The 22,617-nt window shown below is 42.5% G+C and overlaps 1 protein-coding gene across 2 annotated transcripts in view; it reads left to right on the top strand.

Moving 5' to 3' along the window:
• LOC144754345 (ficolin-1-like) overlaps nucleotides 1–22,617 on the top strand; it is a 766,398-nt gene that overhangs the window by 641,559 nt on the left and 102,222 nt on the right. For both annotated transcript variants that reach the window (XM_078642033.1, XM_078642034.1), the window contains exon 10: nucleotides 3,519–3,646. In XM_078642033.1, coding sequence (XP_078498159.1) covers nucleotides 3,519–3,646 — 128 coding nt within the window. The remainder of the gene's footprint in view (nucleotides 1–3,518; nucleotides 3,647–22,617) is intronic.

The raw sequence follows: 22,617 nt of genomic DNA, 5'->3' as shown, positions 1-22,617 counted from the left end.
GTAAGCAGCAAGTGAAAAGAATGCACACAAATTACAGATTGCAGAGATCAAAAACACTGTAAAAAAGCCCCCTTCTTTTATTGTAATTATTGATTGTTTTTCTGGGCAGACTAGATGGGTTGTGAGCACTATAAACACTTAAATGCACAAGCAGCAGGACCAGTAAACCATGACCCCCTCCGCCCGAAGTGTTATGCCACATCCATGTGGAAGTAGTTATCCCTGATGACTGATTTAGGTTCTACTGGCATCATTACCACGGATTAATTTTTAGAACAATTGTTAGATTTATTATTTCTGTCTGAAAGAGAGGGTCAGTGTTCATGGCTGGAAGGATCTATGGAAGTTAGGAACTATCCTAGATGAAAGAACAGGTGTTAGGGATTAGGGATTCAGGTTGTGGGACATTGATAAAGGATAAGTTCCCAGAGATGTTTTCTCATGAGTTCAGAAAGATGAACGGGGGCTTTTTTTTTCCACAACGTTACATTACAGCAAAAGGTGATACTAGTTAAACAAAGTTTGGGGGAGTTCCCTTGAATGTGAGAGATGAACTCAAAACACTACTAGATGAATTCATCCAAGCGGGAAAAAGAAATGTAATCTTGTGAATCTTCTATTGTTTTGACCAGAAAAGCCCAAAACAAATTAGGATTGTGTATGTACCTAAAGCAGTTGTGGTGATGTGCTTGTCAGTACATTCCACATTCCAGATCACCTTGCCCGGAATGTGGAATGCGAAATGTGATGTGTTGAGGTGCCAATCTTGTCAATCAGACTTCAGGAAGGTTATGTTCATGGTGCACAATATGAAGGCACTTTTGCCAACTCCCTGCCTAGGTTGGGGCTTTTTGACGCCTCTTCAGTGGATTAGAACCCCGCCAAAAGATGAAATAAATAATTTTCAAACGCATTTACTCACTCCTAACTTAGGCATCCATTAGGATGCCACCCGTCACCCTAGTGGTGCTGGGAGCAGCCGCCAATGGTGCGTCGGTCCCGCACTGCCAATTAGGATGCAACCACCACCCTGGTGGTCGCATCCTGCATCTTTGACATTGCGGCGGGCGGTGCTGTAAGCAGCACCTGCCGCAATGCCAAAGAGGCATGTTGGCATTGCCATGCACAACGTGACAGACACCGCGTGGTGCCTGCCACCTTGTGCATGGCAATGAAGGGGGTAATATAGGTACCCCCCCAGTAACGCCACCGACCCCCAGGGTCCTCCCAACGGGCCCTCGTTGTCATTTTGTGCATGCCTTTCCATGGCGGAGTCCGCCATGGAAAGGCATTCCCACCGCAGTCATCATAATATGGATGGTGGTGCCTGCAATCGTGACGATTGCCATCTGATGGAAAAGCAGCGGACAGACTTTCCGTCTGCCGCAGTACCCCCCCCCCCATAGTATTATGGCGGGGGTAAATTGTGATGTGATGGCAGGCGTATTGCCACCACCGGCACAGCGGTGGCGATCCGCCCGCCATCATAATGGCCCCCTACCTGATTAATATGGCCTGGTTTCAAATGTAAGAAGGTTTGGTATTTATTTTTAGAAATGAGGGACTTGAAGAAGGCATTGTTCTTGCTGTCTCAGTATTATGAGGTGTGGTGTGGAGGACAATAATTTTGAAAGTGAATGGATTAAGGGATTATTCTCCAGACAGTTTTTAATTTTTAGGACATCATTGTCAAACTGATGACATTGGCATCTCCTGTATACTCGAGGACTGGGTATTATGTCTATGTATCAACTACCGAGTTGAGGACTCCTACACTTCACTAGTTGGCAAGATGCCTCATCTAGTTAAGCTCTCCCTGTTAGCAATTCTGAAGCTCGAATCCTGACAAAGTCAGCTCAACCTTTCATCTTTCTGAGGGCGGTATATTGATTATCATGCATTTTGATGATAGTAAGACCTGCTCTTTTTACCAATCCTGTTGTGGGTTTTATAAAGAACACCTTTTTGCATATTTGTATCCTTTAAGAAGCACATTTTTAACATACCTGTAGGCCTGTATTATATGTTTGAGGTACAGGCCTTGCAATAAGAGCAAAAGTAAGACGTTGGGCCAAAATCTTAGCCCTTTGCCAATCTAGTGTGTCTTTTGCAGAACTGCCTTCCTTCTGACTGTAAGCACTTTTAGTGCCTGCTGTGACTGGTCTAATTTGAATTGGCGGATCATTTTCTGCGGTATGCACCCGTTACAACGCAACTTTTACAACGCATGCTTTTACAACGCATTTTTTTACAACGCATATACCTTTACAACGCATACCATTACAACGTAAGTATAGGTAAGTAGGGTTTTTGGGTAAAGGGGTATTTTTAGGGTTCAGGGCTAGGTTTGGGTTTTTGGGTAAAGGGGTATTTTTAGGGTTCAGGGCTAGGTTAGGGTTTTTGGGTAAAGGGGTATTTTTAGGGTTCAGGGCTAGGTTTGGGTTTTTGGGTAAAGGGGTATTTTTAGGGTTCAGGGCTAGGTATGGGTTTTTGTGTAAGGGGTATTTTTAGGGGCCAGGGCTAGGTTTGAGCTTTTGGGTAAAGGGGTATTTTTAGGGTTCAGGGCTAGGTTTGGGTTTTTGGGTAAAGGGGTATTTTTAGGGTTCAGGGCTAGGTTTGGGTTTTTGGGTAAAGGGGTATTTTTAGGGTTCAGGGCTAGTTTTGGGTTTTTGGGTAAAGGGGTATTTTTAGGGTTCAGGGCTAGGTTTGGTTTTTTGGGTAAAGGGGTATTTTTAGGTTTCAGGGCTAGGTTTGAGTTTTAGGTAAAGGGGTATTTTTAGGGTTCAGGGCTAGGTTTGGGTTTTTGGGTAAAGGGGTATTTTTAGGGTTCAGGGCTAGGTTTGGGTTTTTGGGTAAAGGGGTATTTTTAGGGTTCAGGGCTAGGTTTGGGTTTTTGGGTAAAGGGGTATTTTTAGGGCTCAGGGCTAGGTATGGGTTTTTGGGTAAAGGGGTATTTTTAGGGTTCAGGGCTAGGTATGGGTTTTTGGGTAAAGGGGTATTTTTAGGGTTCAGGGCTAGGTTTGGGTTTTTGGGTAAAGGGGTATTTTTAGGGTTCAGGGCTAGGTTTGGGTTTTTGGGTAAAGGGGTATTTTTAGGGTTCAGGGTGTTTTAAAAATAATTAAATTAAATTAAAATTAAATAAATGTAAATTATATTAAATTTAATAATTTACATTTTTTTTAAAAATGATATACTTACCTATACTTACGTTGTAATGGTATGCGTTGTAAAGGTATTTCCGTTGTAAAAAAATGCGTTGTAATGGTATTCGTTGTAATGGATCATGCGTTGTAAAAGTTGCGTTGTAAAAGCATGGGTTGTAATAGTATGCGTTGTAACGTCATACATCCATTTTCTGCTTCTCTATATAAAAATATATTTTATTTTCTGTGACATTCTTTTTAAAAACTCTATTGTTCTTTTCTATGAATTTTGATTTAGAACCAGATAACAGTTCCCATAGCTTATACCTGTCTTCCATATATAATATGTTGTCTTATCATCAATCCTTGATGCAGGGGCAAAGAATTGCAAGGAGCTGCTGGACAGAGGGGTCCTTCTGAGCGGCTGGTACACCATCTGCCCTGAGGATGGCAAACCCATGACTGTGTTCTGTGACATGGACACCGATGGAGGAGGATGGATTGTAAGTTATCAAGTTGGTGGGATAATATGGAGACTATTAAGGGATTCCTCTGAAAGTTCTTCATTTAATAAAACCTCATTTTTTTGGAAAAAACACTTTTCTTAGTGTTATGAAACCTTCTGCAGTTTCCTCTACACTGGTATATCAAAAAAGATTATTAGTGTTTCATCATCAGAAATTAAAGAACCTAAAAAACCCTATTCGCAGTAGCACATGGAACTGTTACAAAATCGGAGGAATTTATTTATGACAGCTCTGCATCACCTTTGCGCCATGTAAAGTGGTACATGCGTGACACAAGGCTCCCATAGATTTATGAAACCACCCTCTGTGGCTTTGAGTGGCCTCATAAATCAGGAGTTTTAGATCAGGAGTATAGCAATGCAGCGTAAATCGCTGCATCACCTTACTCTGTACCATGAGTGTTGCTGTGGGTTTTCCCATGCAGCACATGAAATCTGGTGCTGCCTCAGATTTACTGACCGATGTAAACCTGTGCAAGCATAAAGTTTGTATACCTCCTGATTCTGCAGGTCACAAAGGAAGAGAAAAATGCCTCATGCGATTGTTTTGGTGCAGGAAGGTACTCCTTCCTGCAGAAAAACAATCATGCCTGCATCAGAAGCACCTTTACATGATCGTGCAAGGGTGTTTATGTTGGTGCAAAGGAGCCAAATCTGCACCAGGGCAGGTAGAAAGGACAGAAATGCACTGTACCACTTAAACACAGTACATTTCTGCCCTTTCATTTTGGCGTAGGGCAGTGCAGCGCAGCAAGCGGCTTTGCTGACCTGCCCTATGCCAAAATGCCATAAATGAGGCCCTGCAGGCCTTGCTACAAAGGTTTTAACAAGTTCCTTTACAATGGGATGGTGGTAATCAACATAAAAACTCCCTGGAAGGGGACATTGTTATGTGTTCCTTCTGGTAAACACACAAAATATTGAGTTAAAATGATCGACCTATCAGAATATTGATGTTGGAATATCGTCATGCCAGAATATCGACAGTCAGAATATCGTTGACAAGAATATCGAGTTAAAGGTAAGAAATATCTTTTTTTTAAATATCGATGTTAAAAATATAGTTTTTGTAGTTAGTGTTATGTATGTTAGTATTTAATTTAAATGAATGTGTTCTATATTTTTGTGTAAGTATTGCTTTTGTGTTTGAATATATGTGTTAAAATGTTATAAGTAATTAATTTTTTTTAACAACATTTTGCTTTTTAGTCCTGTAGCAGGTTGTGGTTTATAGGGGAATAGGGTGGGAAGTAATTTAATTATAATACATTTATTAATAATATTTTAGAAGTCATTACTTATGTTTAAAATACATTTTGTGTTTTATTTCCGTAGCGGTTTGTGGGTTGTAGGGGAATGGGGTGGAAAGTAATGTATTAATTATTAATTGTTTAATAATTTGTATTAATTAATATTTATGTATTTATTAATTATTATGTGATAGTTGATTTAATATTAATGATTTATTAATTGGTTATTAATAATTATTAATTAATTGTTAAATATGTTAATTGTATAATTTTTTAGGAGTGGGTTGTGGGTTTATAGGGGAGTGGGGTGGGAAGCATTTTAATTATAATTAATGTATTTTTTTATTAATTAATATTTATGGTTTTAATATTTTATATTGGTAAATGTAGTTATTAATGTATTATTTATTTATTATTTGGATATTAATAAATATTAGTTAATTAATAATTACGTAATTGTGTCTTTTTTTAAGTCTTGTGTGTTGATAGGGGAGTAGGGTGGAAAGCAATTTAATTTTAATAAGTTGTTTTTATACTATTAATTTAAAGTTATTTTATAGTGTTAATTGTGTTAACTAATTTATTAGTTATTGTTTTTAATTTGCTTGTTAATTGTTTTTTTTTTATTGCCTCATATGACCTCTGTAGATGAAACAACCTCTTGATTTGTGCCACCCCTGTTGCTCTTATCTAAGGGGTCCAGACTCAGCTCATGGTATTTATGTGAAGCCCAGTCGCACCACACATTGTGAGCCGACCAAGAGGTATAATCATTGGATAGTATAAAATAGTTTAAACAGCATCTGTACAGTCTAACAAATTCCAAAATAACCCCAGATCTTATCTATCTCTATTCAGATTAACCTTTTGGTCTAAATATCTAAAATACATACCGCATTCCACCAAGCTCTCCATGTTGGGGGCACAGCTTGGCGCCATAATTTACAAATCTTCCTTCTTGCTAAAAGAACTAAGTAGAATCCCAATTTAGGGGCCTATTACGATTGCGGTGTTTCCGTATCCTCCGGGCCGGCGGAAGCCACCGCCGGCCCGGAGGATGCCGAAAAACCGCAGCGGACCCACCAAAGACCCACCGCCACATTAGGATGGCTGGTGGGTCCTGGTTTCCGTCCGCAGCTTTTCCGCCGCGGTTGGCTTACAACCGCGGCGGAAAAGCTCTAATATGGTGGCGGTGTCTCTCAGACACCGCCAGCCATATTAGGATGGGCTTAAAAAAATGCTTTTCCGCAGCGGGTTTTCCGCTGTGGGAAAGCATGTGGAACTTCACTGCGGGGGCCTCTTGCGGGCCCCCTGGGTGAAGGGGGGTTGGGGGGTGCACATGGGGGGTACCTATGGTACCCCCCTGCATTTGTGTGCAGAAATCGGCAGGCACCGCACGGTGCCTGCCGCTGTGTGCATACAAATGTAATGTATGCATTTTTACCATTGCGGCGGGTACAGCTTGAAGCCGCACCCGCCGCAATGGTAAAAATAGAGGATGTGACCGCCAGGGTGGCGGTCACATCCTAATTGGACAGGAGGGAACTCCGCAGGCCATGCGGAGGTTCCCTCCTCCTCTATGGTCTTGAGTCCGTCCGCGATCATAATGGGCCCCTTACTTTGTAACCCTGAGAGCCCCAGCACCCCTTTGGGCTTCAGTACAATACCAAAAAGGATAAGAGAAGGGCTTACCTCGACCTCTGTGCCAAGAACACCGAACAAGGTCTTACCTACACTGCCCCAAAATTCTTGAATCACGGGGCAAGCCACAAAAATGTTTCATACACTTTGCTTCCCCATTACCCCATATTTTTTCGAGCTTCAAAGGAGACCAATACATCCTGTGGAGTGTGAAAAAGTGATTCTTCCTGAGTGCACCAGATTTAATCAATGGGTATAAAATATCTAAGGATACTTGCTATAAATTTTCCAGATCTTCACTTGGCAAGCACCTCTCCCAGACCAGGTGTGGATGCTCCATTTTTCTATCCGCTGCAGCAAGAAGGTAGTAGTACCACAGTCCTACTTCCTTTTTGTTTTACATTTGAGTCTTGTAACTCGTCTTCCATGGTGGTATCCTCAGGGGTAGACCAACATTGGCTCTTACACCATGAGAAGATTTGATAGTACTTAAATCTGGGGGTGGCACCAAATTTGTGCATGAAGCCTACCTCATCTAGGTCTAAAAGCATAGCTTTGAACATACTGCCAATCAGGGAGCTGTCTGGCTTCAAAAGTAACATCCTGCAGTTTTTTAATTGGTATGACCAGCAGTACAACAGAAGATCCAGCAGACCCATACTTGCCTGTGACAATTTCCGCCTTAGTTTCTTACAGGACAGCCTGATCCCTTTAGCAGCCCAGATAAATGAGGAGATCCTACCCTGCATTTTAAGAAGATCACTTTTATCAAATACCACGGATATATTATTAAAAAGGGAGGCATACTTGGGGAGGACACACGTTTTAATTAGATTGACTTGCCCATAATGAGATAACGGCAAACTCTGCCATCTCTTCAATAAGATCTCCACCTCCTTAGAAACTTTCTCTAGGTTTATTTTAGGGATCTTTCCTATGTCCTGAGTTATTATTACTCCCAGGTATCTTAGTTACTTAACAAGCCTCACCCCCTGAGCTAGAGTATTCCAAGTCATAATCTCGGTCTTGTCACTATTGACTTGATCTCCCGACATGTTGCCAAAAGCTTGAACTTCAACCAGTAACTCAGATAACGTGGGGTTATCGATTGAGGACAATTAAATGAGGCTGTCCGCATACAATGCTACCTTCCTAGTAACCCCATTAACTTTAAAGGGGGAAATTTTTATCATTCTGCCTTAAACTTGGGGCCAATGGCTCGATATACAGATCAAAAAGATAGGGGATAATGGACACCCTTGCCTCGTGCCTCGCTGAATTGTTACTGCTGATGTAAGACTTCAATTAACCAAGATCTGGGCCAGGGGGGTTTTATATATTTTTGTAGGGACTTCCCTAAAAATTTATCTGAAACCAAAAGCCTTCAAGGTGGTATTTAAGTACTGCCAATTGACTTGGTCGAAGACTTTTTATGTGTCAACATTAATGATGGAGAGAGAGACCCCTTGCATTGTTGCCAGATCGACCAAGCCTATTAGGGAGTAAACCAAATCCAGCATCTGCCTGCCTGGGAGGAAACGCTTTTGAGCTTGATGGAATATTGACCCCACTATCTTACTAAGCTGAGCATTCGATATGCCTGCAAAGATTGTATAATCACAGATTAGTAGTGATGTGGGGCGATAGAATTGACATTTAGTTGGGTCCTGCCCGAGCTTCAAAATAAGGGTGCTAACAGCCTCACTCCATGAATCCGGCAGAGAAGAACTTCCTCTAAGGATTTCATTAAACAGTCTAAGCCAGATCATAATAATTTAATTAGCTATTAACATGTAGACCTCTATTTGGATTGCATCGGGTACTGCTGCTTTCCCTTTCTTATTTACAACAAGGGGTGGTGATGGACAGAGTCTCTGAATTAAGCAGAGTACTCTCACCCAGTCAAGAGATCAGGGCTAGATCCAACACCGTTTTTTAGCTCATTGCACCATCCCAGTTTCAGAACCTGGCTGTATGCAAATTAGTCTGTCCCTGGCCCAGTGCATCATGGGAACAGGGCAGACCAGACTACAAAAGCCAATTCTTACACTGGGAAGGAAACAAGCTTCCGGGGACCGGTTTCTGCCATTTCAGGCGTCTTCGGCCCGGCTTGCTTGAATCCTGATGGTGCAATGAGCAAGGGACTCACATCTGAGTATACCCTTCCACGCTTAGGGTGGACAAAATTATTTACAACAAGGGGTGGTGATGGACAGAGTCTCTGAATTAAGCAGAGTACTCTCACCCTTTCTTAGCTTTATTTAAAACTAAAAGTATTTTACTCCTGTCTATATCTTGGGTGAGTATTTTTGGGCTAGCCAAATTCAATTTTGGTAGTTGTTTCTCAGAAAGCCACTGATCTATAATCTTATCCTCGGCCGTTAACTCCTCACTATATAAGCCTTGAAAGAATTCCACAAACACTTTCTCAATATCCCTCTTTTCCTCTACCATTTTGCAACCAGTCATAATCTTACTGATGTAATTACGGGATCTATCAACTCTACTTTTCATGGCAAGAAGTTTACCACAATTCTCACCCTGGTCAAAATCTCTCATTTTGCTTGCCTCCCACTTTTGTAGCATAATTGCTTCAATTTTGAGTCTAAACAACAACTGTAGATCTTTGACCCTTGCTAGTAGAGTTTTTCCCCCATCAGCCACCTGCCCCCTTTTTAAAGCTGTCTCTGCAAGTGCTAATTGTTTCTCTAAGTCTGCGATCTCATTTTTTTCCAATATAGCCCAACCTCCAACCGCACCCTTTAATGTCCCCCTCAGCCAGGCCTTAAAGGCATCCCACACTATATGCAGAGGGGTCGCAGCTAGGTTATAATGAAAGAAGGTAGCTGTTTCTCTCTTTAGTGTATCAGGGGTTGAAGCTTGAAAAAGAAATCTCCTATTCAGGGTCCACCTTCTCAAGATCAGCTCAGAGGGAAGTTCTACCTTTAAGGCAATAGCACCATGATCCGAAATGTGAATCAGTAGATATTCTATTAACCTATTTTTTAGTATAAAAAGAATATTCCCTCACCTCACCCATTTTTTTCCGCCAAACATCACAGAGATTGAAATTTTTTTGCATTGTGGCTAAATAAGCTTTAACATGTGGTACCGCAATCTGTCTTCTAGGGAAAGATCTATCTAGTTTATTATTAGGCAAGATGATGAAGTCATCACCTAGGATCAGGGGGGCTTCAAAATCTGCCAAGGCTAAACATAGATTATTCAGAGGGTCGGTATTGTCCTCATTAGGACCATAATAATTAGCTAAAGCATATCTGGTACCTTGGCACCTCACCTCAGCTATTACCCACCATCCTCTGTCATCTATCTGTGACTTAATAAGCTCCACTCCTGTGTTTTCTTTAAAGATTATAACCACTCCCTTTAAACAACATTGTTGTTGGTCAGAGGCTACAACCCTCTCAACCCATCTTAGCTTCCTGAACAAAGCCTTGCATTCTGATTGCAGCAAATGTGTCTCTTGAAGCATGAGAATCTTGGCCGGATTGTCCTTAAGTTGTTACAACCAAAAGTTGCCTTCTCTTGACTCTCAGACTGTTCACATTCCAACATAAAATCTCAATAGGCTCACCTACCCCTAACCCAGGTCTGCCCCCTTTCATATTCCTGGTTCTTCCCCAAGCTACATCTACAGGTAAATATTAAGTCACATGAGATCCTATTTAGGATTTTTGTTTTTTTATTTTTTCCCAATGCTCCCAACCTGCACACATGAAACAGCCCCCTGCCCTCCCTCCCTGCCCTTGGGATCCCTCCCTGCCCATTCATTGGCAAATAATATTTTGCCTTTTTGGGCTGAAGCCCACTAACCTCCAAAAAAGAAAAAAATCTAAATGTAAGTAAGATATAACAACTGAACTCCCTTCACTAACCATAAACTTCAATTTCAGCTAGCTGCTGGTTTCTTATGAGACAAACAAATGTCCACTTCTTCTGGGGATCTAACATTGTACATCTTATTATCCAATATGACCTTCAGAGGTGCCGGGAACCTTAACTGGGCTTGCGCTCCTAGCTCTTTTAAGGAATCTATCCGTTTGCCTAGTTCCCACCTTCTATCCTCTGTGATACAAGAGATATCTGATCTTATTCGGCAAGATGCTTCCTTGTATCTGGATAGTTTTGAGCTTCAGAGCAGACCCAAGTAATTGTTCCTTGAGAGTATATGATTGAATATACACCAAGATTTTCCTGGGCTTCTTCCGTCCCCGGTTTAGCTTAAAGGGGTCCCTTTGGACCCATTGGGCAACCTGGGGGAATGCATTAGTCAGGATCTCTATAACAAAGGACTTAATGCTATCCCCTTCCATTCCTTCTGCTAGATCCAGAATCCTGATATTTTTCCTTCTGGAATTATTTTCAAGTATCTCCAATCTTTCTGAGAGGTCTTTCCCCTTCTCCTTTACCCTACTCACTTCTAGAGTGTTCCTCTCCTTAATGGGGGTCAGTTTCCCTGCCTTATTTGGCAGTTTCCAAAGTCTGTGCTTGCTTGGCGCGGCCTCTAAAACTTGACTAGGTAGTATAGTTTGGTGTGGAGGGAGTTCCTTCCCTAAAAAAGTCCTAGATCTTAGTTTGTATCTTTTCCCTGATAGAGTCTCACTGTCTAAAGTTAAACTAGTAGGAAGACTAGGGATGTTATTCTGTTGCACACAGCGGTCTCCTTTATATTCTTTCCCCCACACTACAGAGAGACTAACTCCATAGACCTAGATCTGCTCCTAGAGACTGAGTCATACCTTAGCTCATCTGCCTTTACCTCAATGGGATGATGGCATACGTTCAGACAACGATGTTTCCAAATAGCCAGGGGCCCAGAGGAGACCTCCATATGGGACCAGCTCATCCCCTGCACGCTTACTGATAGACAACATGCATAGTGCATGCAAGCCCTTCCTGGGCCGATCCAATAACAGGGGGTCAACTCGGATGAGCGGGGCTCGGCGACACTCACCAAGCACTCCGGCAGCTCTAAGAAGGGCAAAAGCTGGTCCACCACACATCCGGTACCAGGGGGTAGAAAGAATAAGAGAGCGGCGTTAAACAACTGTATGGTGCACCTCCCCTCTTACCTTAATGGTGAACCTTTCCTGCCCGTCCCCCGTACCAGGCACAGTCAGGGGGAACCACGCCTTAAAATCCCTGCAAACCCCCTGTAAAGAAAACCCCTGTACCTTGCTCAGGGGTAGTCCAAATTCAAAACTTCCCAGCTTCCCAACAGTCCCAACAGGGAAATTCCCAGTAGTCTGTACGGAGTGAAAATGCTCACCATCCTTTAGCCTCGCTGAATCTGGAAAAGAAAAAGAAAAAAAGACAAATCCTTGTCGGCGGGTGAGAGAAATCCAGAACAGTGCCCCCGGGCAGGAGTCAACGAGCTTCTCCAGCCTACGGTCGCCACCTCCATCTTCAGGAGTGACGCTGGAGCCAGCTGCACCATGCTGACCCACTATCGAGACAGGCTGCCTCAAAACGGAGAATGGAGGACTCATGCTGCGGAGCTAACCGGATGAAAACCCAGCACGGCAGACAAAGGCAGACAAAACAGCACTCCGAAAAGGTACAAAACAACAACGCTGACCAACTGCAGCTACCGAGCTTCATCACACCAGCGGGAGTCCTGGTCGAAAATGAGGACAGTGGAGCTCGACCTGCGACCGGCTTCCTAGCTGGCTGCCAAGTTCCCCAGCCCTCTCCTTCTCCTTGCTTGTTAATTGTTATCAGTTAATTAATTTGTCAATTAATTATGTAATTTTGTTTCATGTTTTACAATATTGGTGATATTGTTTATAGGGGATTATGGTGGGGGTAAATTATTTTTGAATAATTATTTGTTAATTAATGTTTACTATTTTGCTGGAGTGGGAATATTAAATTATTTCCCTCCGCGATAAAACACTTTCCCTACTGTTGTATTTGCTGGAGTGGGAATAGTAATTCTTCCCCTCCACTATCCAACACTTTCCCTACTGTTGCACTCACTTGAGTGGGAATAGTAATTTTTAGGTCTCGCCTTTTCCATTCCGCAGGAATGGAAAATGGAGAGAATTCTAGTGGTCAAAATACTCGTCAAACCAAGGGTTTTTTGGTGCGGTTTTCTTCGAGTTCACGTGGCCACAGGCACGCGCTTTGGGCCATAAACTTTCACGGCCATCTGTTCCCCAGCTCCAGCACCTCCCCTCTCTCTCCCCGCACACAGCCTTACTTGGATTTCTCCTCCCCCTCCCCAGCCAGCTTCCCCCAGGCCGTGTTCCCTCCCCTGCTACCCCATCCTCACTCATCCCTCGCACCCCCTCCTCGCTCATCAGGTCTGCAAATCTGCTTGCCTTCTGTCCCTTAATCTCCCCGTGACTCCCCCCTCACCTCTTCCACTCCACTGCTTCAGTCCCCCACCTTGATTCACGGCTTCCAGCACGTTTCTTTTGCTCTTCTCTTCCGTTTCAGTGCCTGCCATTTATTGCCGCGTTATGCTTCTTTATTTTACCTGTAGTTTGTCTTCTGCCAGCCTCCTTTTCTCTTCGCTACCCTTTTCTATGTTTTTTCATCTTTGTTTTCTCACTGTACTGCCTTTTGCCCATCTCTTTCTACTGTCTCTATCTCTTTTTTGCCCCTTCCCTTCTGGATGATGCATGTCTCTTTTCTGTATCGCACTTTGTCTGTCCTGCCCCACCCAATCTCTCCCGTGGGTGCACTTACATTTCTCTATCATTTCTCATTGTCTCCACTTAGTGTCTTTATTGCTCTCTTCCTCTCGTGCGTTGATCTTCGTTTTTCTCATCCACATTGCCTGTCTAATGCATGTCTCTTTCCTACTCTGCCCTTAAAATATTGGAATTCCGAGTTTCCCATTCACTCTCCTAGTCTCTTTATTGCTGTCACTCTATCTCTTGTTGCTATATTTCTCCCAGAGTATTCTATCTCTTGCCTGTGTCTGTTTGTGCACCCATGCTTTTATTGTCTGTATAGCTCTCCTCTCTCCTCTTGCATTTCTCCTCCCCTTACCATTTGCTCCTGCCTCCGGGAGCTTCAAAGGGATCTACTTCCCCGCCCACTGCTTCACACTTCACGGCCGCCAGGCCGTGACTCCTTTACCACTGCTTGTTAGTTACCCTGCAAACTTGGCTCACTAAATAAAAGTGGCTGTAACCCCCTGGGGATATTAAATGGCAAGGTTAAACTATTTTCTCGCTCGTTAAATTATGTCATTTTGTCTCGACTGATTAAAGATAAATACATTTGTAATGCGAAATCTGCCGACATGCTTGAGAAAACATGTTGCACCCTGCATTTCTCAAGCTACCCTGCAGCACGCATTAAAATGTATAAACATGCATTGCAGAATACACGCAGAATGTCATCCCTCCATGTTCCCACTCTCTGCCAACCTTTATGGCTCACTCGAGTGCAACTAGCAATGATTTTGCCGTAAAACGGAAGTCTGATATGTCATTTTCAATGTGAATATTTACATTTTCAATGCCCCACCCCCTGCTTGAAGCAGCCCATTCGCTAACACGGAGGCCTTTCAATTAAAGTCCAATCTAAAAGAGGTCGGTATAATTTACACACTGTGTCGCTTTCTGACGAGAAGGTCAAGACGGGCAGTTTTTGAAGAAGAAAGTCCCAGAATCCGCCCAATGTAACACGATTACTTTTTATCTTTTAAATTGCTCTTTAATATAAAACGCGGGAACAATACAAAGTTAAATGTTATTGGACCTGCCAAACACTTTGTAGGATGAGCCATGCATGTGTCTAAGCCCCTCCCCAAAGCACAGAGTCTTTTGACAATGGTCTCGGAGAACTAAACCCCCTCTTACTGTAGGCCTACCATTGTTTGTATTAATAAAGCCTCGCTGTGCCCCCCGCCTCCAGTCACACCCCCGTCACTCCGGGCTCGAGCAGCACGTCCACCCCCCACCGCGCGGGAGCCGCATTGAAAGGGGCACGAACCAGTGTCAAGTCAGCTGCTGCCTGCCTGCCCCACGCCCCCCTCCGACTCTCACAGCCGGGTGTCTGCATGTAACAACAAACACACTGCGTTATTCCCTCCTGCCTGCATGAAAAGCAGATACAGGGGTGAGCATCTCTCAGTACTACAATTCTTGGTTACCCAGCTCCAGTGTCAGTAGCTCTGGCCCTTACGCCACATCCACGTGAGGGTAATTTGAGCTTCTTCCCTAAAAAATGTTGACTTCCGGTTCAGGACAGTGAAGCACCGCTGGTGGTTGCTTATTTACCAGGAAGAGCTGATGCCTGCTCACAGCATAAACAGTGTTTAGGGGCATCTTAAGGCCGAACGTATTTTGGGGGCCCCTGTTCGGGACAGCTTTGAATTTATGATCCTGTTTCAGCTCTTTTTCTTTCTTACAACCATCTAGCTCCCCCTCTTCCTTCATCCTTCTTTAATTTCCGTATTTCTTGCCTTTTCTTAGCCTCTTCTTAATTCTGTGCAGTGCATTTCCCATGTTCTCCTCTCCAAGGTCCCCTCCCATCGCTCTTATGATTGCCTCCTCTCTTCAAGTCTTCTCACTCATTCCCCTTCTTTCTTCTCTCCTCAATTTTGCTCGCAGTTCCCATTATCACTCAATTTTCTCATTCCTAATTTTTTTGTGAATGCTCCCATGCTGCAGTTTCACTTTAACAGCGGCCAGGCCCCTTTCTTTGGAAGCGGCTGGTCTAAAGAAAGGGACGCAGCCTCTATGAATGTGAAAGCGCTGCATGGGCACTAGTAATTTGCAATCCAATAGATATCGCATTTGCGAGAGTTTAAGCTATCGCATTGCCAATAGCTCAAACTCTTGCAAAATGCGAGACCTATTGCATTGCAAATGCTTGTTACCCCTGCTATCCAACACTTTCCCTACTGTTACACTTACTAGAGTGGAAATAGTAATTTTTACCCCTGCGCTATCCAACACTTTCCCTACTGTTACACTTGTTGGAGTGGGAATATATTTTTTTCTTCCCCGCTATCCAACACTTTTCCTACATTTGCACTCACTGGAATGGGAATAGGAATGTTTACCCTCCCGCTATCCAACACTTTCCTTACTGTTTCACTTACTGGAGTGGGAAAAGTAATTTTTACCCCTGCGCTATCCAACACTTTCCCTACTGTTACACTTGTTGGAGTGGGAATAGTCATTTTTACCTCCCCACTATCCAACCCTTTCCCTACTGTTACACTCACTGGAGTGGGAATAGTAATTTGTACCCCTCTGCGATCCAACACTTTCCCTACTTTTGTACGAAATTATTATTTAAAATGTAATTAGCATTTTATATATTACAATTATAATATTTTTTTATTTATAATATTTATGTTACAGGTGTTTGTGTATATATATTTAATTGAATTTTTTATATATTTCTAATATGTTATAATTAAATAAATATATTTATATTAATTATTTTAAAGTGAATACATATGTATTAAATTGTAAATATGTTTCTTTTAAAACATTTTTTTTAATATATATACATTTTTATGTTTACAAAAAACTTTAAATAATTTATTTTTAAGATAATAGTATTTTTTCCTTATTTTACAATATTTTCTTAACATAAAAAAACCCGATATATCTAACTTTGATATTTTATACAATATTTTTTTTCTATAGTTTTGTACTTACCATGTTGTAGATAGGATGTTGATATTCTGGACACGATATTCTGGTAGGTCAATATTGTTGTCGTCGATATTATGTCAGTGATCTGTTACTTCTTACGTGTGACTTGCATACAGCGAGACTCTGTCAAGAGTAGCACACTGGGAGAGAAATGATGGGTTGGAATTTTACCACAAGAGATAGCTAGTGGTTAAACTATTTGCAAGCATTTCTACAATAACCTTTTGTGTGTTCCCTATTCTCTGTCGTCACGGGCCAGATTTATCATCATTTGTTGCAACACAGTAAGAAAACTTGATGCGCTGCGTCAAATGAGAGAACAGGAATACCCCATAATTACTGACATATGACACATTCCTGCTCTCTCTTTGAACTGATGCACTTGTGGCTCCCAAGCGCCAATACATGCATCATGGTACAGGGGTGGCTGTGTCCCAGCAAGGATTGTTTTTGTGCAGGAAGGGAGGCATTTGCCTCTTTTTATGTGTACTGCAGAATGCAGCACACATAGAAAGAGGAAATAATGAGGAGAAATAACCATATTTTTCCTCATTATCCCTCACCTAGAAAGGCATAGCATTTTGATGCATTCCCAGGTTTACTATTCTTAGTAAATCTGGGAATGTGCCAAAAACCCTTGGTGGATGCATGGGAACACTCACCCTCCACCGTGGAATGCTTTCCCCACACAGAGCAATGCAATGCAAGGCCGCGATTTTCACTGCCTTGCGTTTCTCCTGATTTACTATACCATGCATAGTCATGCAATGTAGCTCTGCGTGGCATAGTAAATATCACATAATGACTTCTGTTACCTTGTGTTTCTGCATGATGCTACGGAGTCGCAAGCCCTAAGCAAATCTGGGCCATAGTCTGGGGAAGGGTGACATAATACCCAATCCAACTCTGCCATCTTGCTCAGCCAGAGGCCTGGCAGGGGAAAGTAATTACCTGAACAAATATTAGAAATCATAACAAAGTTGGAATTAGCAAAAGAGCTACAGTTTAATTGGCACAAGAGAAAGTGAACCTTAAATAAAAGAATGATAACCTCATAACTCAAGACAAATTAAGGGCCCATCTGCAAGCCTTCAGACAATCTGATCTTCCAAACATAAACAACTCCCTAAAAAGGATCAGGTGGGTGAACAGTGGCCTCTGTCCATTGCTGTCCATGAAATCTGCAGACCTCGTTCTACATTGTTGTGCATGCTCCCCGGAATAGGAAATGTTGAATTGGAATTGGATGAGTTAGAAATACAACTCATGGGCTACTTACTGATTCCCTGTCATGCGGAAACACCAGCATGTAATTGGCTATTACCTGTGACTTTACACGAGGTACTACTTAACTATATGTGACTTCTAAAAGGGACATAAAATAAAGAGAGATAGAGAGAGAATGTGTGTGCATGTAGGTGCCTGTGTGTGTGTGCCTGCATGCTTATCACCTCCGAATGTGGATGTCCAGGCAGCAACAACCATGATAGGTTATTCATCCAGTCGGCCAATGACTAGCCTCCATGGGTGAAGAAGGCTATAGTTGTGGCTGGCCAAGGGACCCCAATTACTTCCCAGGAAGGGGTAAACCTTGGTGATCCAGGTTACATCTGTGGGATGGCTGAGTCCTGTAATCTGCACTACATTCTCCTGTGAATGGTTGAAACACTTCTGGTTTCAATTAGGGTCCCCACCTACTATGTCATAGCCATGCTACTCTCTATGCTATTTGGCCTACCAAACGTACTGGCAGAGACTAAATCATGTGAGATCTCACTTTAAATATTTATAGTTTCTCTCGCAATGGAGAGCACTCAAATTAATTTTTTAACATGTGAAGCAGGAGCACACACTATAGCATATATTATTAGAAGAAATTTCAAATCCTCACTGTATAGCAGGAGGGGGCCTGTCAAATTGTTTTGCACTTCCTTGCCTTGAGCCTGGCAATGTTGCTTAGGGTACTGCAAATAGGAGAGCTTGAGCTTGTGTGGCAGAAACTGTGAAGTGTTTATGTCATAAATAAACAAGAAGACTTTTCCTTTATGTAAGAATTCATTCAGGTTTATTGGAGAAACCGACAGTCTTGACCACATACCAAGCTGGCAAGGTCAACCGTCGCCGCTTGGAATCATTACACAAAAAAGTAAGAACCCCAGAGCACATGAGATTCTAATGCTAGCATGAAGAACTAACATAGGTATGAACCATTTATAACACATCCTCTTCCCTCCCAAAGAAACAAGGAAAGAAAACAGGAAAGCAGAATGAGAAAGAAAACCAGAGCTAAAGCGACACAAATTATGAAGCAACGATCAAACAATCCTTCAGACAGGAAGATGGCTTGCGCACTCTCGTACATCTCTCTAGACTAGCAGTCTCCAAATCGCCCGAAGCTACATTGGAGAAATTCACACTAGTAGAAAAACAGTGATCTCTAGACCTCATTTTCAACCCTACGTGAACTTGGGTGTCTGGAACAACACGACTGGAATTGGCACAGTCACCATCACTCATTAACATACTGTTATGATTTTCACCATTACACTCACCCCCCTTTTGATACAACACCACTCTGTGGCAATTCCACCTTTCACCATTCTCAAGAAAAACATGGAAGTCATACACCTGTTTGATTTGATATGGATCTCTGAATTTGGACAACCCTTTCACACACCTACCCGCCCTGACCTTTTTCCAATCATCTAACTTCATACTATTATCCACACACTCTTTTGTATGTGTACTACCTCCTTTGCCAAGTTTAGTCTAACTTCCTCTTTTAAAAATCCTGGGACCACATTTGAACCAGGTAACCTTTCTCTCATGATTTCAAACTGAGACTTTGATGTAGCTTCTTGCACTGTAGTGCGATATACCCAAACCATTTCTGGCACTTGTTTTTCTAAACACTCTCTGCAGCCATTTGGATAACACCCTTCACCATTCTTTCAGCCCTTTCTGCAATGCCATTTCCCTGTGCATTAATTTACCATCTGTGACAAGTTGTGTACCATTATCAGTTATGATTACAGTCGGAACCCCTTCCTCCATGAATATATTGTCCACATACTGGATTGTACCATGTGTGGTGATCTTCTTCACAAATTTCACACAAATCTATTTAGAGAGTGCATCAACCAAAGCAAACTTCAATCCACTGTGTAACTTTTTCAATGAACAAATAGTGTGCCAGGGTACATTTGGAACCTCAATGTTTCCCACATTGGATTGGGCACCCACTCTCAATCTTTTCTCAGCCTCTATACATACCAAACAGTTCACCACCCACTTGGCCACTTGTTTTTCCAAACGGGGCCACCAAAATTGATTCTTAAGTCTTTTTTGCATCATAGTTTGTCCCAAATGTACTTCAAGAGCCATTTATATTAGCTTGCCCTCAACCCAAAAGGAGGGACAAACGTCTCACCCCTCATTAGTAGGTTATATCTACAAACACCTAATTCATCAATACGCTTGATGAAAGGAGGAACAGACACAGATGCACAGCTCTCTCTCCTCCCTTTGGATTTCACAACAACCATCACATATTTCAGCACAAGATCCTTCTTCATTTCAAGATCACAATCCTCAGCTGAAATGACACCACTCGGACATTCCCCAACCTCTAAGACTGACGCGACAGCAATAGCTTCTTGATCCTCATTTAACTCTTTAAGCAGTGGTAACTTAGACAAACATCCAGCTTGAGTCTTCTTCCACCCAGAAATAGTCTCAATGTCATACCTATATTCTTGCAACTTTGCCACTAGTCGGACCTATGTTGCAGATCTTTTGCCTACCCTGTCTGGTAGAAGAACTTTTATGAGGGGCTTATGATCTGATATTAGGGTAAACTCAAGACCCCACACATACGTACGAAAGTACTCCACTGCCCATGCTGCTTCTAAAGTCTCCCTTTCAATAATGGAGTCATTTCTCTCCAAAGTTTTAAAGGGTCTTGGAAGTAAATGCAACAGTTGTTTCTACATTACCATGTTTCTGAGATAAAACCACCTACAAGTTTGTGGCACTGGCATCAACTGTTAAAATGGATCTGAGAGAAATGTGGAAGGGAGACAGAACACTAGTCTCACATATGTCCTTGAAAACTCTCCTCCTGAGCATCTTCCCAAATAAACATGTGTCCCTTCCTAAGAAGGACCTTTAAACTCTCAGTCTTGTCAGCAAACCCTCTCACGAACTTAGAATAATATTCTACTAAACCCATAAAAGACCTCAGCTGATTCCTTTTACATGGTGCAGATTTCATTGCCTCCTACAAATTTGTCTTGGGTTTTGCTCCATTTGAAGTAATAGTGTAACCTAGGTACTCTACTTTCTGTTTCAAAAAATTACATTTCTCCTTCCTGAGTGTCAAACCCATGTCCGCTATCCTTCCCAGCACCTGCCTTAAAACCAAATTGTGTTGTTCCACCGTGTTACCAGATTAATATATCTTCTTGAAAAAACAATACATTACTTATGCCCTTATGCCCTTAAACACTTTCTTAACCATGCATTGAAACACACTGTAGTGTAGTTCCAATATTCCCAATAGGCTCTGCGCATTGGAATAATATAAACAGCAGTGTCGACGTAGGACTGAGGTCGACTAGGTCTCAACTGACTTTATTAGAGTTAATTCGTTTTGCCAGCTAGCTCAGAGGTCACTAGAAACTTTCTCGAATAAACAAGGAGGAGTTTAACTTCCCTGGATAGACAAGAAGGGATTAGCTTCTGACAACAATAAACATGACAACTTTGCTCCCTCAGAATAAGAGTGTATCTCTAGAGTCGTGTGAAAACAATAGACAGCTATTTCACTCAGTCAATCGTGCATACTTAGTTTCACCAGAGTGCAGAGAATAGAGAGACGGGCGTTTTCAATAAAAGGTGTTATTTATTGAGCAGTCTTCTTTCTCATGCAAGAGAAATGAATTGCCACAATTGCAATACTTAACATGAAGTAAAGTGAGTACAGTAAAAGAAGTATTATGAAATAATACTGTAAAAGCATTGATATGGTTTCTTAGCCATATGATACTTTAAAATGGATAAAATATATACATACATAAATACATTGACTAACGTACTCAACTGGTGCTTCTAAATACGCCTACCCCGGTGTACCTGACCTAAGCCTAATACGTGGGAAGGAGTAAGTACGTAGCAGTTTAGGTTAAGTTGGTTTTTGCCAAGGAATCTGAATCAAGAATTCTCTTTAAGGGTTTAGTCAGCTCCGTACCTGGGTAATAGAAAGCAGGAGGTCTGGCATCTCTCTCTCAGGACTCGATATCCCAGCAACCCGCAAGGGTATCTGGAAACACCGTGCTGGATTTTCTCGGCTGGAGAAAAAGACAGCATCTCTCAGTGTGTCAAAAGGGAGGGGCGGCTTCCGTGGGCTCTTGCATCAGCTGGGCTCTCGGGCAAGTAGATAGCCGCTCTGCTCCAAACCACCGTGTGTTTGCTTAAGGCAACGTTGGTATATTTATACCTGAAAGGTGCCTGGTTTGACATAAGGTTGGACATAAGACGTCAATAAAGATGTCACTAAGAACTGGCCATTCTTTCAGTGTTCGCAGGAGTTCTAGGACAAATCAAAACAGAAGCATGGGGATTTCCCAGGTTGCTGGAGGTTTGCTTTGTTTAAAGAACGCGTTGTACTCTCTAGGAGTCTGGGGAAGTAGCCTTGCTTAATTTGGACTGCATGGGCTACGACTAAATATGGATATGACCACTTTGAAAATCCTCCTGAGGCACAGCCAGGAGACGACACCCAGATCGAGCACGTTGCTTTGTTTTAAAAAACTGTAATTTGAATGCTTTTTTAAAAATTCACTCACCCCTCCTGCTTCACGATTGTTGTGTGCAGGCACCCCTTTTCCCAGCATAACGAGCGCTGGAAAGGGCGAAATCGGCGTTTTCCACTACCGCCATTTCCCTCGCCCTGACTGGGCCACGCCCACTACGAGGACACGCCCCCCGCTGAATGTCATAAAACAGCGCGCTGAAATACTAGTGCGCAGACCACTTTGAAAATCCTCCTGAGGCACAGCCGGGAGACGACACCCAGATCGAGCACGTTGCTTTGTTTTAAAAAACTGTAATTTGAATGCTTTTTTAAAAATTCACTCACCCCTCCTGCTTCACGATTGTTGTGTGCAGGCACCCCTTTTCCCAGCATAACGAGCGCTGGAAAGGGCGAAATCGGCGTTTTCCACTACCGCCATTTCCCTCGCCCTGACTGGGCCACGCCCACTACGAGGACACGCCCCCCGCTGAATGTCATAAAACAGCGCGCTGAAATACTAGTGCGCAGACCACTTTGAAAATCCTCCTGAGGCACAGCCGGGAGACGACACCCAGATCGAGCACGTTGCTTTGTTTTAAAAAACTGTAATTTG

The sequence above is a fragment of the Lissotriton helveticus genome, chromosome 5_1, assembly GCF_964261635.1.
Source record: "Lissotriton helveticus chromosome 5_1, aLisHel1.1, whole genome shotgun sequence".
Classification (NCBI taxonomy): domain Eukaryota; kingdom Metazoa; phylum Chordata; class Amphibia; order Caudata; family Salamandridae; genus Lissotriton; species Lissotriton helveticus.
The sequence above is the reverse complement of the archived record's forward strand: the minus strand, read 5'-3'. Positions and strand labels throughout refer to the sequence as shown.